At 39.7% G+C, this 18,931-nt stretch overlaps 1 protein-coding gene across 1 annotated transcript; it reads right to left on the reverse strand.

Annotated features, from left to right (window-relative positions):
* Positions 1 to 3,914: 3,914 nt before the first annotated feature.
* LOC114363313 (MFS-type transporter SLC18B1) lies at positions 3,915 to 15,846 on the reverse strand. Its single transcript, XM_028319001.1, has 11 exons — positions 15,579 to 15,846; positions 12,553 to 12,722; positions 11,190 to 11,337; positions 10,504 to 10,693; positions 9,899 to 10,014; positions 9,203 to 9,396; positions 8,505 to 8,600; positions 6,493 to 6,661; positions 5,592 to 5,746; positions 5,013 to 5,156; positions 3,915 to 4,163 (listed from the first exon to the last, which is right to left on the reverse strand). The coding sequence occupies exons 1-11, from the start codon at positions 15,687 to 15,689 to the stop codon at positions 4,004 to 4,006; spliced, it is 1,653 nt and encodes a 550-aa protein (XP_028174802.1). The 5' UTR covers positions 15,690 to 15,846; the 3' UTR covers positions 3,915 to 4,003.
* Between the last annotated feature and the right edge of the window lie 3,085 nt (positions 15,847 to 18,931).

Genomic DNA, 18,931 nt, shown 5'->3' on the forward strand with positions numbered 1-18,931 from the left:
TGACTGAAGATCCCTTGAGGTTGGGCCTCACTTATTATAATATCATCTAAATACAATAATGAGAATGTCGTGATTGTTCCATAGACTTGCCCTCCCATCTAAGTTGCGTTTGACTTGCCATAGAACGTCACAGTTTCTTCTATGTGACTGATGGGCCAAGTAGTAAAATATACATAGTCAGTTCAATTGACTTCTTACATTATTGTGGATAAATGTAATTTTAAGCTTCATCTTAGAACCTATACTATAATATTATAAAGCTGAAGAGTATGTTTGTTACTTTGCTTAAACGAATCTCAGGAACTTACTGGTCTTATTTAAAAAGTTATATCGATNAGATCGATAGAGAATTAAATTCTGAGTAAAACTGTATAAATAACTCATTTTCGGTATTTTGTCCTTTACGACCTTTGAGCCCAGAGGTATCGATATTTGTGTTGAATAGCCCATTTATAGAGGAAGCCACGGGCACAGGTAGTGTAAGTTATAATAGTGCTACAACTACGAGTATGCAACGGTATACAAAAGTCTTACATTAACTAGGCATACATTTAATTTTGCAGTGAAACCCGAAATAACAAAGCCAGTATTCATCAGAATAAAATTGTATTTTTGTATACTGCGCCATTTTCTTCAGGATATACAGGAGTTTATTGGGCATATTATTGTACAGATCGATTTCGGTGTATAGATAATTGAGACTAATGACCATCGAAATGAGAGCAGTAGCCTAGTGGACGTTATAACGGCCAATCAATAACCTACTCAAGGCTTAACTCCGTATTTGCCCGCCCACCGCGTTTCCTTAAAAGCAGTTCTAATTATTGCCTAGGTTTTTGCTTTTTAAGTTCTTTGTTATCAAATCCGTGTGCGTTGTAAGATTTTTAATAAATATTTTATCTTTTCCTCTATCCTTCCAAATATAGGGTGTCGATCAGGAGTTTGTTCAGGAGGAAAATCATACATACGAGTACCTACATACAAAATTGCTGCATGTACGATTAGTTTGCAGGACCTAAAAGACTGTTTGCTTCATTGAAACGCCTGAAAGGATTTCCTGAATCATAATTTGTGAAGAATTGAAGAAAACTCGAACAAGCAAAAGCTAAATTCGAAACATTTGTTTTTGCGTTTAACTTAGAGTAGGCGCACACCGTTGATTTTTAGTTGGCCGATAGTTGTGCCCGATTTTAATTTGTATGAAGAATCGGCCAAATCGAATCGGCGTAGTGTGCGCAATCCCATACATGCCCATACTGATCAACTGCCCCTCACCGACCCCAAGGCGTACCGACCAATTACGCTTCTCTCGATCTTGGGTAAGCTGCTTGAGCGTGTAATGTTACACTGCGCGCCTCAGATCTCTAGCGGGATGTCGGACTGCCAGCATGGCTTCACCAGAGGTAAGTCGACAGTGACAGCGATCGACGCGATTACCGACACGGCCAGGGCGTCCACAGCGAAGTACGTCCAAGCTGTCTTTCTTGACATCTCGGGTGCGTTCGACAACGCCTGGTGGCCGATGGTGATGCTGAAGGCGAAAAGAGGAGGATGCCCGCCCAATGTCTATCGGATGTTGGCGGGATACTTCTCCGGACGCCGGGTTGGCTTAACCGTCGGCAGCCGGGAGTTGTGGAAAGTTTCCACCATGGGGTGTCCGCAGGGTTCTGTGCTTGGACCAACGTTGTGGAACGTTCTGTTGGACGACCTGTTGAGATCGCCGATGCCGGAGGGGGTGAGCATGGTGGCGTACGCCGATGACGTCACCATTTTGATTGAGGCGCAATCGAGAGCCAGCATCGAGTTGAAGGCCACAGAGGCCCTTAATATCGCGTCCGATTGGGGAGCCCGGAACCGACTGGGATTCTCTCCTGCCAAGTCGTCCATGATGACAATCAGGGGGAAATTCCAGAGGCCCCCAATCATCAAACTTGATGGCGCCTCGATCCGACAGGTGAGCTCAGGAACAGTGCTCGGCGTGGTGATCGATTCGGGTCTTCTGTTCACGCAGCATGCACAGGACATTGTAGAGCGCGCAGCCAAATGCTTCGGGAAGGTTTCGCGTGTGTCTGCGTCCTCCTGGGGCATTCGATACCCCGGTCTGCGCATTCTCTACCAGGGAACGTTCGTTGCCACGCTTGTGTATGCTGCGGCGTGTTGGTTTGAGCGGGTCAAAGTCCAGTCGGTGGGCGGGATTGTCCTGAGGGGGCAGAGGCCGGCACTCGTGCTGCTGACGAAGGCCTACCGGTCTGTCAGCACGGCCGCGCTCCCGGTCTTGGCCGGAGTGTTGCCCGCCGACCTCGAGGTGGAGTATGCTGGACGGACGGCTGTACTGAGGACGCGCCAGCTCGCGACCCTGGACGAGATGAGCAGTCGAAAACGCGATATACGGGATTCGGTGATCGTATTTTGGCAGCAGCGTTGGGAGCAGGAGACCAAAGGTCGTGAGCTCTATCAGTTCTTCCCGGAGGTGGCTGGTAGGCTCAGCATGCGCTGGGTCCAACCGGACTATGTGACCTCGCAGATACTCACTGGACACGGGTGCTTCAATAAAAGGCTGAGCGACATGAAGCTGCGAGAGGGGAGTATGTGTGAGTGCGGCGAGAGTGAGGAGGACAGGCACCACGTTCTGTGGTACTGTCCCCTGTATGAAGACCTGCGGTGTGAGATGCTGAGTGGGATAGCGCTCTCGGAGGGCTACGGTCCTGCGTGGTACCCCGATCTAGTCAGCTCGGAGGCGAACTTCGCGCGGCTGCGATGTTTCGCGCACGCGTGGCACAGAAGGCGGAACGGACAGACGCCTAGCGGCCAGGCACCGGATGGTGCCAACGTGATAGTGGAGTCCATGCCCCAGAAGGGGGAGAGTGGCAAGGGACAAATGGACAAGATTAAAGAACTTGTAGAGAGTAAAAAATTGCGCGCGGTGGAGTGCAATCTGCCGTAGGCAGCCGCAATTCCGCGCGCATCTCTCAAGATTCGGCCACAATAACCGCGAGGTTGGTATGGCCATGGGTGGTGGTGGGATTTGATCAACTGCCCGACTAAACTATCGGCCGACGAAAAATCAACGGTGTGCGCCTACTCTTATAGTGTACGAAAATTGTTTTTTATCAGCCAGTAGCTATGGCGGATAGTGCTTATTTCTCTTATCAGCTGTGGCCTGGAGAAAACGCCCTAAATTGAGATACGTTTGCCAATAACGGCAGCGGCCTTGCTTTCGAAAAATACTGCATCCCATGCACCATGTTCATAGTGCATATTTTACACTATCACGTTGTCTGTAATACATTGACGATTGGACAAAGCAATTGATCGGTTCGGATCAGACCAAAGTGTCAATTGATCGGGTAGTACATTGAAAGTCGTGTGGTATCAAGTGATTGGTAGTTTTCCTTGTGGTCGCTAGTGTTTATTTTAAAGCCTAACTGATTTGTTCGACGTCAGTGTCGTAACGCATTCAATAGCACGTTATGTGACGTAATTGAACCACCTAGCGAAGTAAAAGGAATTGTTGTGTTTGACATATTTGTACAATATCAATGACCAAGCCTTGTATTTTACTTGTGACAAATACGAGCCAATGATAGAGTTGAGACAATGAAAATATACCATTACGCTTTATTTAGGTACTTCACAACAAAAAAAAAGTTGATCATGAGTTTATCATCCTGCACTGCTACGAGTAGAACATGGTAATCTAGCTGAGAAGTCAATATTGAGGACAATCACAATATTCATTTATAAAAGTATAATACTTGAATAAAATACTTGCATATAACATCTTATGTGATTTTATTGTGTGGGCGAGCGACTGCATAACACTGATAAAAGTAAACTTCCAATTAAACCTTATTTATGAAGCTATAATCAATAAACTTTCTAAAATAAAACAAAGCAGTTAATTAATGTATAATTTATTTTTATAATATTTACAATATCATAAAACACTCTTACGTTTGTACTGGTTACAACTACACTTAAACTATTTACAAGGAAGATGTAATTATTTGTTACAATGAACTGGGCAGACGTTGTGTAGACCGCCGTCAAGTAATACGAAACGGCTGTACGAGCAGTAGTGCCGAGAGCTGTTATAAAAGACGAGCCGAAGATCGGGCTCAGTAGCAAGCCTTGGGAGGGGCCGAAACGTGTACTTACGAGGACTGATGATGGCAATGGTGATGGAAACGACGATGACGGCGGCAAAGATGGCGATGACAACAGCGACGACGGTAATGATGAAGATGAAATCAGAAATAAATGAAGAGCGTTGAATAAATAGGAACATAAGAACATTCAAGTAAATGAATGAGGCATTCGTTGACTGGGTGACTAACTGGAGAATGATAAATGCGAATTTGAACGCATTACTAGTCAGTGACAATTTAAAGACCTCTCAAAAGGTTAAATGTGAACTAACTTGTTCCGACTTGGAAGAGTCACCCAGTGAAATAGATTGAGATTGTCATAGGAATATAAGTCTCAATGACAGTGCATTCAGACGACACAAAATGCTACGACGGAAATGCAGTCCATATGAACGTTAAATGTACCGACGACAGCACATCAAGCTACTGATTTATGGATTCTTACACAGCTGTTTAGCCGGATAATCACGAAAGCGAAGAAGAGACTGGAGGAGTGTGTTGATGAGATTTCGTAATTTCCAGATCACCTCTCCAATCAGTTTTAGTTCCAAAACAATATATCCCATATCGTCTCGTCTCCTCTCCGCTTCGGAAACTGGGCCATAAGCAGTATAGTTCTTGCAACTGACGAAGGCGAGTGAGCTTTACTTATGTAGTGGGCGAATGAGCTTAAGTTAAAATTTTATTTACATTTTTTTGTAATTGCTTTCATGTGTACTACCACCCCTGACATGGGGGTTGTTTTACAAAACCACACCCTGTATTTTATATTCAAAATGTAAAGAGTGATATGCTGTCGACGGTAGGATATCTTAAACAGTAAACAAATGACGGATGTATCATGTGGCGTAGGCCCCTCTGTACCTGTGGTCCAGGCTGCCGTACGTGGGCCGGTACCGCGGGGTCCTCTGGGTCCAGGGGCTCCTTCGGTTCTTGTAGCTGGAGCAGGCGATCAGACTGTTCATGCCTGGAGGCCTGGACTGTTCCATGCTGATGCCGCAGCGACGGCTGGAAATCAACAGGGTATAAGTGTTAGAAATGAAAGGATTAACGCTAAATTCGATCTCATTTATCTAAATGAGTATGGGGAGTCAGAAAGAATATTCCTACGGGACTATCGAACTTTTAGCTGTTGAGAGCCTTTTAACATACTTACAATGTGTTGTATATCGCTGTATTATTTGGAAAATCAATCTTGTATCTACTTGTGAATAAGTGGGTTTCACTTTATCACCATGTGTGAGTAAGAATTACTTAAACATAATGTACCTACTAGCAAAATGGAAAAACGACTCTACCCGTCCGAAAAAGTGAAAAAATTCTTTATTGATCAAACACGAAAAAGTACCAATCAATCAAACGTTTTTCATTATGTTGCAATTGACTTCAGCGTAATTTGTGGTGTATTCTGTCAAGTGGTTGATAATTTTCATGGAACCTCACCTCTTAGTCCTGACCGGCGGTGGCAGGAACTTGTCTCCCACCAGCACACTCTCATCCAGGGTCCCGTCAAGCTGTAGGAGGTCGCCGGCAGACACCGACACGTCCATCTTGGATGACATGTCGCAAGTCCATAGGAACAGGCAAACTACCACCATCTGGAAATGGGATTTATGTTGTTTAAGACAAGAGGTTTATGCCCGTTTTCACCATCAATCCCTAATTTTTAAATGACCCCTATGGTAACACTTAACAGGAATTTTGTTTTCAAAAGGGTCACTTAAAAATTAGAGATTGATGGTAAAAATTGGCATTAGTCAGGATAATCAGTTAACCTGTGATATGTTTACCTACATTTATTCGGTGGCTAGAAGCAGTTGGAAAAGAATTGGCTTAGCAATATGGCTTGTCCAGAAGGAACTTTTACTGCGTTGACTGTTTTAAAGTTATACTAGGTACATGCTACTTGTGCATTTAGCACAATAAAATGGACGAGTACGAGTACAGTCGATAGTATGTATATCAAGCTAAACACTTTGGGTTCTTATGAGCTTGGAACAGTGTGCTTACTTACCATGAGTTTACGTTAGGTGAGCTCGCTAGCGAATACGTCAAAAAATTCTATGAAGATTTTATTGCTTGAAAGTAGCCTCTAGGGGCGCTGCACAATATGTCATACATTTAAATGTCATTTTTTTACGCAGTCGCTAGCGAGCACACCTAACGTAAACTCATGGTAAGCACACAGGTGCTATTTTACAACAAAAGTGTGTAGTCTGATAGTAAAATAGACAAATGAATAGTTGAAATACCAACACAACGTTGTTACTTCTGTGTGAAATTGCTATTATCTGTGTGTAGGACAAACCCAAAATGGAAGATATAAAACTATTTTTATTGTTACCACAAAGAGATGCAGAATAAACACGAAGACAGTTGAGCTCTGGAATCCTATGTAGTCATATAGCACCCCGGACACGGTGGGCCCGATGAAGGCGCCGAGGGCGAACGTGGATGTCCACATCCCGGACACCAGGCCGTAAGTCTCTATAGAGTTTGGAAGGCCACTCGCTCTGAAAATTCAAGAAAACTTTCATTGGTCTTTGAATTACGAATGATTTATTAGTCGTATTATTTTATAGAAGCTTATTAAAAAAATAACAATTTGGGATTTGGCAGAAGTTTTTAAATGCATTATAGGATTATTCATCTAGCTAGAGAAACATCTGCACAGTGCACATATTTTACGTAAATGCTGAAAAAAGTTCCAGGTTAGATAAGGATTTTTAAAATAAAACTATTGCCTTTTCTGTCATACTCCTAGCGATAGATCAACCTACATGCACAGCCACTTAAATTTGCCTTCAGAAATTCACAAGTCTTGAAATATCGTAGAGACAAGAACTGTACAAGAACACTTATTAAGTGTACAAAATTATAATATAGCTTTTGTCCTGGATTGAATTAATAAAATGTTTTGCTTCAGAAGTATTATTATCTCATTTTTAAAATAATAGGTATGTATTATATTATAATATTTTTAAGACTATCACCACTCATCTCATTACATATCTCAGTCCTGTTTCTTATATTTTTTGGAGAATTTTAATGGGCGCCGTGTAAAAAATTACGCAATTCGCAAAAGCTCATTATAATTCGATTAGAGGCCTTTCTTTCGAGTTGCATTCGGCCGTTAGCAGGAATGAATATGAACGCAGTAAGCCCGTTTTCTTTAAAGCGAAGATAATACGTAGGGGGCCGTCCATAAATTACGTCATCGATTTTTTCAGATTTTAGACCCCCCCCCCCTACAATCATCCTAGCGTCATTTCTTAATGACCCCCCCCCCTTCTCCCAAAATTGACGTCATTACCAGTTTGACAAAATTAAAACACTTGTAGAATCACTTTTTATTTTTTTTTAATAGATAGAGTGATTCTTAAGGAAGGTTTATATGTATAATACACGTAAGTACCACGGGCGAAGCCGGGGCGGGCAGCTAGTATTATATGTAATCAGTAGCGGCGGANTAGGGTCTTCATTAAGAATCCTTTACAATCTAGATTAGTAAAGTTTGCAGAGAAAAGCTTTTAAGTGCTGGATCAGCAGAATAGTGTAATTTCTGATCGAATCATTGATAAAAGTAACAATATTTAATAAATAATTAATTTATGTTAATAATTACGCATTTTTGCTATGAATTAAATCAAAAGATTGTTTGAATTAATTAAATTAATATTTGCAAACCGTCAAATGCTGTCAAGAAGCCTTTGCAAATATCTTTTCTTCTCCCTATATAGACGAATAAATTCTAATAATGGACCTTCTGAGCCCTTTTAACCTTTGGTCAAAGAAGCATAATTTGTGCATTTATCGGACGTCTGTAGTTTGCAGACTGAAGCCTATGGTTTCTGTTTTTGGACGCCATGATTTATGGTTTCACTGCACTGTGATTGAGTCACGTCTGGTTTCGGCAGTGTAGTTACAGAATACGTAATGAACCTAATAATTTATACAATCAATCGCTACTTTCTTTTCTCATCTCAGTTTAGTTTCTCACATCTCCGCGTTGAAAGATCATAATAAAATATGTACTGTACAACGATAAGTGTCCAAAATGTGTAACATACTCGTAGTTTCCAAATAAGTCCAATTACGCTCAAGAGGGGAAAACTTGTTAATTTATTGAAAACATCAAGATAGCCAGTTAAACGAAAGTTGAAATGATGTTGATGACGAAAGAAGTAAGAATAGAGATCAGAAATATTGTTTGTTTCTTAGAATACCAATTTCAGGAGCTGAAAGCTGTCTACATAATAAAAGTTTATCTAAGATCCTGTTTGGTATTACATTTGAAGCGCCTTTCACGTCTGACAACAATACAAAGCAAGTCATCGTAATTCGTTAGGTACTTACATAGCAGTGCTAAGAGCGTCGGAGAAGGAAGCCACCAATTGGCTGCCCATTCCCAGGCCATGCAGCACCAGACCTGTCACAGTCATCCACAGTTGCCTGAAATGTGACGCAAAATTCAATATGGAGGTCACAAAGACATTACACAAGATTTAGTATCATGGATGACTACCTACTATGAAATTTCCTATTAGGAGTTAAGGCATTTTAGTACAGATAAAACTTCCTGACTAGGTGCTATGAAAAAATAGTCCTGTAAAATTAATATCTTCATAATCTGAAAAATAACTGAATTTTTCACGGTAATTCTGATTTTTGACAATCTTGTGTTTGGCGCTCTACATCTCTAAAACTTGGATTATTCATTGGGTTGGGCTACCATAATAAACAAAATTTGGAAAAATCAAAACTATGACTTTACAGCTCCCGATTCAAAGACGACTGAGTTTCTTGCGCTGCTTCTTCTCAGCACTGTTCCATCTTGTCCCGAAGCAGTGGTAAGAATAAAGTACGAGTAGTTAATATTTTATTGGTGTAAAGGCGCTTTTTAGAGCCTACTTGCAGAAAATGACTGACTTTTATGACTTTTCAGGCGACCATTTTAAGTAAAAAAATTGTCAAACTCCGTACAAAAATTATCATCAAAGTTACGGTCAAAGAGCTGGTGCAACTCAGCCTAAAAGTTTATGGCAAAAACTTACGATTCATTGCCAATAAAAGGCGCCGGTCCGATCAGCATGAACCCAGCAGCGACGAAGGCGCAGCCGATGGCGGTGACGTACTTCGGCTTGAAGAAGGGCCGGTCGCACAGCCAGCCCCAGCAGGGAGCCGAACCCGCGTACACGCCGCCGTTAATCACGAACATCAGCCCCAAAACCGCGGGGGAGAAGTGGAACTGTGGGGAGAAAATTTCAAATCAAATCAAATCAACTGGGAGCCATGTCTTTAAAACCAAATTACGTCACACGGTAAGAGAGGTTGATCAAATGTGGTGTGACAAGGGGTGGAGGGTTTTTTTGATTATCATGGTGTCACATTTCAAAATTAAATGATCTTTTACGAAAGTTGGGTTTCGGGAAACTTTAGTTTTTGATTTTTTTTGACCCCAAGGAAATAAAAAAAAATTTAAAAGTTAAAAAACTTTCACTCTCTATGTAGGAACATCAGTTGTTAGTACATGATAGGTTCGTAGACTTTATTGCTTTTAGCGTTTTAAGCTTCTTAAAGGTACACAATGGTTACCACCAACACTATACGAGTAGGTACTACCGCCTTGCTAGAAACCCGGGCGAAAGTCATATGACCCTTTTTGAATTCAGGTTTAGATAATTCTCAAACTATTGATTTTTTCTTTGACAAATGGTTCTAATGACTAACAAGAGGTAAATGGATCATACCGGTCTCAGATGTGGCTCAAGAGTTGCCTGCAGGAAACCGATGCTCATACTCGTGCAGATGATACTGATTGCCGCTATGAACACGCCAGGGACCTTTAGCAGCGATATCATGGTTGCTGTAAAGTACAATAAATATTTGAGTAAGGTAATTTCGAGTGACTTTATTACACAAAATAATTGGAACTCGAAAATAAAAGGAGGTAGGGTAATACACCGTTTTTGACCACTCTACAATTTACCGGTTTAACCAATAAATAAGTAAAGCATCATAAAATTACAAACTATATTTAAATATTGATCTTCAGTTTTAATTATTTAAATTTTACAGTATTTGTATCTTATTTCACCTTCTTTTAAGTGGCCACAAAGGTACAGTGGCCACAAACGAGGTCTCTACTCTTTGATAAATAATATCAAATTCCAAGGTTGGTTTCGTGTTTGTGATTTGTTATCATCATTTACGGTTAATTTACCAAGTTTATTTTCTAAAACACTTTATAACTTTTTGAAAGATGAAAAAATAAATTAATGTGTGCCTATGTTCAGCAGTGGACGTCCTATGGCTGAAATGATGATGTTGATGATGAAAAATAATCTACACTCACGTCCTCCTGTAGGCTTGACATCTTCATCGTCGTTGCCCCTCGGCAGAACGAGGCAGCTCATCAGCGCAGCACAGAAGAGCGCAGAGCCCAATACTGCGAACGGCAGCGTGTAGCCTCCCAGGCCATACAGAGCTCCTCCAAGTGTAGGCCCGACTATCAGGCCTAGCCCGAAGAACGTTTCTAATGACGCCTGAAAATATTTTACTAATGAGAAAACTGTCATTAAAAACCTTGTTTAATAATATTGAAATTGAACGAAAGATACAGGCGCAAACAAAATTAATAGAGTCACTTTATATAGTATTCAAAGTGCCTTTAACTATACTGAGTAGAGCATATAAGGTTAAATACTTAAACCTACGCGTAAATAAACCTACTCAGTCCACATAAATAATTTCTAAAGAATCCTTTAAAAAGGGAATTGAAGGCTATTGTTTTTATACATTACAGTGAACACCACTGGCGAGTGGACGACATGACCTTACTCTGCAGTGGCGCCATCCTGTGAGTGCAAATGCGATAGTTTTCCTTTCCCTTTAACACTGGTGTCACTTTCTTAGTTACTAGTAAGTGGACTGTAGAAGACCTTACTCCACAGTGTCGCAAACTAATGAGCGTTAAAACGATAGCCCCCATTGTTTACATTCATGCAACATTGCGTGCAAATCCCAAGCAGGCGTACTCACAAACATGGTGGCCACGTTGTTTGGGAACTCCTTGGCGATGATGGCGAAGGATGCTGTGAGGAAGGCAGCATTTCCCATGGCCTCCACGATGCGGATCACGAAGCTCAGCGTGATGAACGGGATATGACCCTCGACTTTATCTAGTAAACTGAAGTAGAGTCTTGTTAGAACTAAGAATACCGCTCTCACAGTAGCGGCACACCTACTGTGCCGCTACTGTGAGAGAATTCCATCATCATTTCAGCCACAGGACAGCCACATAGACATCCTTCGAAGATTTCCACATCCCCCGGTTGGTAGCTGCCTGCATCTAGCGCCTTCCTGCTACCTTTAAGAGGTCGTCGACGGTCCACCTTGAGGGTGGACATCTCATGCTCCGGAATAGGCCTTCACTCCAGAACCTTGCTGCCACATCATTGTCCACAGAAAGAATTTATGTCTCAAACCAGTGGAGTGGTCAGGAGTTGTATTTTAAAATAAATAGAATCCCATTTCACATCTAGAATTGTGAAATTCATATGCGAATTACAATAAATTCTTATGGTTTAAGAATATGCCTTCTGAAATGACCCACGACCCACGACAGTCTTGTGCAAAAGACCGCGGCAAGGTCAAAATTTGCAAATTCGTTTCGTTTAGGGTCGTTGCGATATCGTGACGTAATAACTCTATTATTTATGGTCCGTTACTGTTTGTCGAATTACGTGCCAAAGTGTGAATGATTTTATTAGATAAGCAGCAAGGATCCACGTTTCACGGTTAAACTACTATTACGGATGATTATTTATGCCATAAGTAGTTAAACTAGTTAAATAATAAACGTCATATTAGAAGAATCATTTTAAATCCTTCTTCCGCGGCTAAAAGAATGGCACATAAACATCGTATTCGTATAGTTGTATTTATACCTACTGAACACCTACTAGGTAGGCCAACTGTGAAGTTTCATCAAAACCCGTGTAGTAGTTTTAACGTGAAATAGTAACAAACTTCTATCCATGTGTCCTTACAAACTCTCACATTTCTTATAAGTTGGATAAGATTAAATTACTATTTATAATGATTGGCTAATTTATAACGATAAAGTTTCCAATAAGTCGGTCTTTCTGTGATAAACTGAATTTAACGCAAAGGAACTGCGGGAAAAAGCTCGTACGCCAAGAGCTTTCCCGTAAAAAACACTGGGAAACATTTTTGGTTGATGCTTACACAAAAAAGTGACTTCCAAACTCAGTGTTAACCCATAACCAAATCAAGTTTAATTTTCACAACATTTATTCGTCATGAACAAAGTTTGAAATTTCCAAGTATTTTTTTTTGTGTAAGCAGTAACCAAACTAGTTATTTCAGTGAAGAACCTTACCCAAAGAGTATAGCACAAGTGCCAGTAGTAAGAATGCCCCCATTAAAGAGCAGCTTGGGCCCGATCCGGTTGAGGTGCGCCCCGTACAGAGGGCTGACCAGGAACACCACCAGCTCGAAAATACCGAACACCAAGCCGTATTCTGTTGCTGAACATCCTTTTCTTTCTGCCTGGGAACATAGTTGCATTCTAAGGCTGGGTTGCACAGTCTTACATTAACTTTAACAAACGCCATAAATCTGTCAAGGTCCATAGAAAAAGCACCGGCTATCGTCATAGTTACTGTTAAAGAAAGGTGGTGCAACTCAGCCTAAGTCTAGAACAGTGAAATTAATTTAAAGAAACATAAGAAAGTTAATTAATTAAATGAAGAAAATATTCATGAAGTTTTTAACTGTGTCAATACTTGGCTGTAAGTAGGTACATAATATTATTCTCAAGCCAGTAACATACTTATTCCTACACTTTTATTTCCTACACTTCTTTTGATATTTTATCATTATTATTGAGACTGACCGACTCGTGATACGAGGAGCGCAGGTTCAAACCCCGCTGCCGCTTGAATATTGTGGTAAATTAAGTAAGACACTCCCCAGCTTATAGTTGAATAACGATTCGCGAAAATTCGTTAGCAGAAGCTTTATGCGACAAACTGACGACAAGGTAAAATGTTCGCCAATGCGAAGACTTAGATTGGTAGGCTGATTGTGATGATGTTGACTTGGCCCGTACTCTATGCTTCAATCATCAAATTCTTTATTAAATACTAGCTTTCCGGCCGCGGCTTCGCCCGGGTGTGTGTGGTTCCGATGTCCTTTCCCGGGTCTCAAGCTATCTCTATGCTAAACTTAATCAAAATCGGTTCAGTGGTTTAAGCATGAAAGTGAGACAAACAGACAGACAGACAGAGTTACTTTCGCATGTATAATATTAGTATAGATTTTGATGAACGACACACTAAGGCCTTAGGTATAACAAAAAAGTTAAACTTGGGATGAACACGTGCTTAAAATGACATTTCCATACTTAGGCTGAGTTGTACCACCAAACTATGACCGTGACTACGTGTATAACGATAACCGGTGTTTTTTGTATGAAGTTAGTCAGATTTTTGACGTTTGTTAAAGTAAGATGGCGCAGCCCAGCCTTAGACTGAGTTGCACTAACTTACTTTAACAGTAACTGTAACGACAACCGGTGTTTTTTGTATGGAGTTTGACTGATTTTTGTCAATTTATACCAGAGTTCAAACAGACAGAGTAACTTTTTGTAATAAGGGGGTAAGGGCCTAAAACTTGTTCACACGATAGCAGAGGTTATCGCTCGGCCCACAGTCAACGACGTGATGCTTCGTGTAATTGATACTCGTATCTACAGTGATTGTCGCTAACGATACTTGCGGCAGCGTGTCTATGCTTTGGGGATTTTGTAGGCATTAACTGATAATTGCGACCTATTGATCAGGCGTAGGTATCTCTTAGGGCGTAAGAAGCGCGGCAGCGGCATAAATGTGAAAGGCAGGCATACGCTGTCATAGTATGAAATTATCGGCAAAATCGCCTAAATGTGAAAGCTCTCTTATTGTCATAAGATTTTGATTTATTTCGATTATCTTGTCCCAAAACTAAGACCAATTAATACTGTGTCGCTTGGATAAGGCTTACATAAATATTTGCATATGAATACTATACATCGTATTGTCGTCTCCAAGTATAGTTTTATTGCTCATAGCACTAAAGTCCCCAGTTGGGTTGCAAAGTTGTACATAATCGTAGCGTAGCGTTATCCAGGCGAGGTAACAGTTTTTCACAAAAATATATTTCCGTAGGTAATTTTCTGAGATACCACCGCACCCACGATAAATGAAAACTTGAAAAAAAAACATACCAACCGAATTGAGAACCTCCTTCTTTTCTTGAAGTCGGTTAAAAATACTGAATACTGGTTACTAGGGTAATATAACAATGAAAATGGTAAAAAAATAACATTAAAAATTATATCGTAGTTGGCTGGAAACTCAAGTTATATATAATATAAACATATACATATATATATAAACGCGAATACCTAACGAGAATGCTAGCGAGGTTTAAGCGGGAAAGCGTAACAGACAGACAGACAGACAGACAGACAGACAGACAGAGTTACTTTCGCATTTATAATATTAGTTGGGATTATTTATATGTGAGTGTGAATCTATTCATTTTGTTAGCACCTGTACCTTTCAATTCGTAATATCATTAAACAGGGTTTTTTAATGACAGATTTATTTGAGGCTTCATTAGAAACGTTCTTCGGCCTGGGCCTGATAGTCGGACCTACACTTGGAGGAGCTCTGTACGGCCTGGGAGGCTACACGCTGCCGTTCGCAGTATTGGGCTCTGCGCTGTTCTGTGCTGCGCTCATGAGCTGCCTCGTTCTGCCGAGGGGCAACGACGATGAAGATGTCAAGCCTATAGGAGGACGTGAGTGTAGATTATTTTTCAGCATCAACATCATCATTTCAGCCATAGGACGTCCACTGCTGAACATAGGCCTCCCCCAATGATTTAAAAAAAATAAAAATCAAAAATATTTATTCAGTTTAGACCACAAGTGGCACTTATGAACGTAGGCAATAATAAAAAAACCGGCCAAGTGCGAGTCGGGCTCGCACACCGAGGGTTCCGCCGTACAAACGTAGCGGTTTAAAATTTATGACGTACTAGCTGACCCGGCGAACTTTGTTCCGCCTTAATGGCAATAAATAAGCAGACTTTTTTTTTAAATTTCGAACGGGATAAAAAGTATCCTATGTCCTTCTCCTGGCTCTAAACTACCTCCCTGACAATTTTCAGCTAAATCGGTTCAGCCGTTCTTGAGTTATAAGCGAAGTAACTAACACGACTTTCTTTTATATATATAGATAAGGGGCGAATACCTAACGAGAATGCCTTATTCGGACAGTAACTTCATAAGGTTACACATTCGACAGGAGAAAAAGCACATTTAAAAAATATGTACATAGTTTGAAAAAAACAGCTTACCTCTAAAGGATAAAACGGTGCTTGTAACGCAACACAAATCGCGTTACAAAAATCAGCTATAGATATTACAATGATCGTCAGCCATTGTCTTCTATTAAAATCGAAACCCATTTTTAAAAATCACAAAAAAATCCGTTAAACTGTCTCAAAATCACTTGAAGAACGTCTTTAATACTATTGCAACTAGGAACAATTACACACCCGACATTTTGGATTTTTTCTCAAAAAATATTTAAATACGAGTTAATATCCCAGTGGTTATCGAGGAACTGACTGAAGAAGCACTAGTTTCTGGATAACAGTCTAAATAATAAATTAATGGTCGCACATTGATATAATTACTGGTCAAACAGACCTTTGCAGCGATAAACAAATAAATACCGGTTCCATTTATAGTTATAATCAAATGTGCTTTTATCATAAATAAACAAAGCAATCAATGTATTTTGCAAGTTAATACTTGTCGTTACTAAAAAATTAAGATAAAACCGTAGTACGAAGACAGAAGAAGTAATGACCGCTAGGAAGATAAGTAAGACTAAAATATCTGCATGATAGCGAGGGGTTCTTTTTAATTCGTTAAAATTTAATTAAAATAAATAAAATGTATTTATTTATTTTAAAACTTTTTGGCATGCCTAACACTAAGTAAACCTTCCACGGGGTCTGAAATCACCAATGCTACGTCGTACCCTATTCTAGTATAGGGTACGACGTAGTACGTACACCCAATGAAATGGGATACAAGAAAAAGGGGCCTTGCTGAAGTAAGGTAGATCTTACTTTAACTTTAATAAACGTCAAAAATTTGTCAAACTCAAGACAAAAGCACTGGTTATGGTAATAGTTACCGTTAAAGTAAATTGGTGCAACTCAGCCTAAATCTTGTTAATGTTAAGATAAAGAACAAATTAATAGTAAATTTTGCACTTAACTAATTAGTTACAGTTTTAATGTCTGTATACCCATTGTTATTTTGTTAAAGTCGTTAGGCAATAATTAACTAATAAAATTGATATGTGGTTTGTGTTAAATTAATAAATCCCACCTAAAACAATTTTGATGTTACGTTTCCAAGACTAGACAGTAGGGCTAGGTCTGTCAAAAAGTTATTAAAACTCAAGTCAAGCTCCTATCTCTACAAGCTTTAATTATATTTACAAACCCTAACTTCACAAACTTGTATTAACTATTAGTAACAACTTGTATTTCATACCTGTGATATAACGAATAAATAAATTCTAATTCTAACTCTACACCTTCGTCAAAATACGTGGCTGGGCCGTTTTGCATAGAGTGATTTTTTCACTAAGTATTCGTAAATATTAACTGTTAAAGCTAGTTGTAGTTATAATATGCATAAGTCCGCTTACATCTTAATTGAGGATAAGATAAAAGGTAATTAGTATTATCTCCTACTAGGTGGACCGACGATCTGGTAAAGGTCGCGGGAAGAGCCTGGTTGCGGGCAGCGCAGGACCGTTCATTGTGGAAAACCTTGGGGGAGGCCTTTGTCCAGCAGTGGACGTCATTTGGCTGAAAAGAAAGAAAGAAAGAAGTATTATCTCATAAAATTTAAACTCTTGAACTTCAGAAGGTCATTGTCCCTAAATCAAAAACATTACAAAGATGGCTACATAATTAATATATTCAAGTGAAGGCAAAACAATACCTTGACCCCCTAGACCGGGATATGTCCCAGTAACGTTGTTAAATAAGCGATAACGCTATGGAACTATATTCGAGAATCGACAAGATGTAACTGACGTGAAATTAAGGACAACGATTCGATACGCAGCTGTGTTGGTAAGATTATGAGGTCGTGTGGTTTTAATAAAGTTTAGTTAAGGATTTCGATTTCTTCTCATTCCTCGATATAAAAAACCTACTCATTTAGATTTTCCTAGCTAGAGATATTTGTAATTTTAAGTTTCGTTCGTTCGTTTTAGCCTTAGACGTCCTAAGTACCTATTGCTGGACAAAGGCTTTCTCCAAGGATTTCCATAATCGACGTATTTTAAGTTTATGAATACAAAAGGCTCTTTTACATTTATGTATATCTCAAAATGTGGTTAAAATAACTGGACATTATGAATACCTATCTAAGCCTGGTGCCTGGTATCTTGAGAATGTTGGTATTTCGGCAGTTCAGTAAGAAGCCAGTTCCTCTGTGGTTGAGGATTCCGTGTGATGCTCGCTTCCCCCTTTGGTCTGATCATCACTTTTCAGTGAGATGCAGGCATTCTTCGTTTTGGATAAAAAAAACTAAATTATTATTCGTAATTGTAAAAAAATACAGTAAATGTAGCGAATTCTTAACTTTACTGTACTGTATTTTTAAGAACATGAACTTACACATACTCTGCATTCTGGAGATAAATTTATCTACTATAGAAGTGATCCTTGAACCTTAATTGTACATAACCATTAACCACACAGTCTACACATAATTAATTACTGTGCTACTCACGACTTAGTAAATCAATATTTAATTAATTACCTACCCACTTACTTCATATGACTTAACTGCTAATATTACTTCAACCACGAGTTTTACAAAAACATACATATGAAACGCATCTATATAAAATCATGTGATTGAAGCACATGTTGTTTAATTTTCTATCAATTAGAAATGTTTATGTAACATTGCTATCATCTACAAAGTAAAGTAGGTAAGTTTACTGAGAATAGACTTTCGGTACAGTTAAATGATTGAGCAAATAACCAAATCATTTAACCGACTTCAATAAGAGGAGGTTCTCAATTCGGTTGGTTTTTTGTATCGTTCGTTCGTTTCAGCCGAATGACGTCCACTGCTGGACAAAGGCCTCCTCCAAGGTTTTTCACAATGAACGGTCCTGCGCTGCACGCATCCAGGCTCTTCCCACGACCTTCACCAGATCGTTGGTCCACCTAGTAGAAGGCCTGCCCGAGTTTTTTGTATACTTTAGCTAAAACATGAGCAGCTGTCGCAATTTTACTTTCTTATTACCTAGATGACCCGGTGAACTTCGTATCACCTACATGGATTTCTTCTGTTTTCTCACCTTTTAAACCTTGGACTTGGACCTGGACTACGACAAACATTTCAAAACGAAAATCAGCTGAATATAATACATACCTACAAAATGCTGTTCTAGAGTTTTAGAGAGCCTAATGCACAGCAATGAATTCCATCACTTATAATCTGACGCAGTGAGATTACAAGATAAGTTAACCTAATCGACAGTTAGTTTACAATCTCACGCGTAATATTATAACCTAACAAAGTTCACAATAACCTACACGTTGACATATACATTATTATACATACATAGAAAATGGAAGAGCTACACCAACTTTACCTCCAG

The sequence above is a fragment of the Ostrinia furnacalis genome, unplaced genomic scaffold (assembly GCF_004193835.3).
Source record: "Ostrinia furnacalis isolate ACB-3 unplaced genomic scaffold, ASM419383v2 OfSCF7056, whole genome shotgun sequence".
Lineage (NCBI taxonomy): Eukaryota > Metazoa > Arthropoda > Insecta > Lepidoptera > Crambidae > Ostrinia > Ostrinia furnacalis.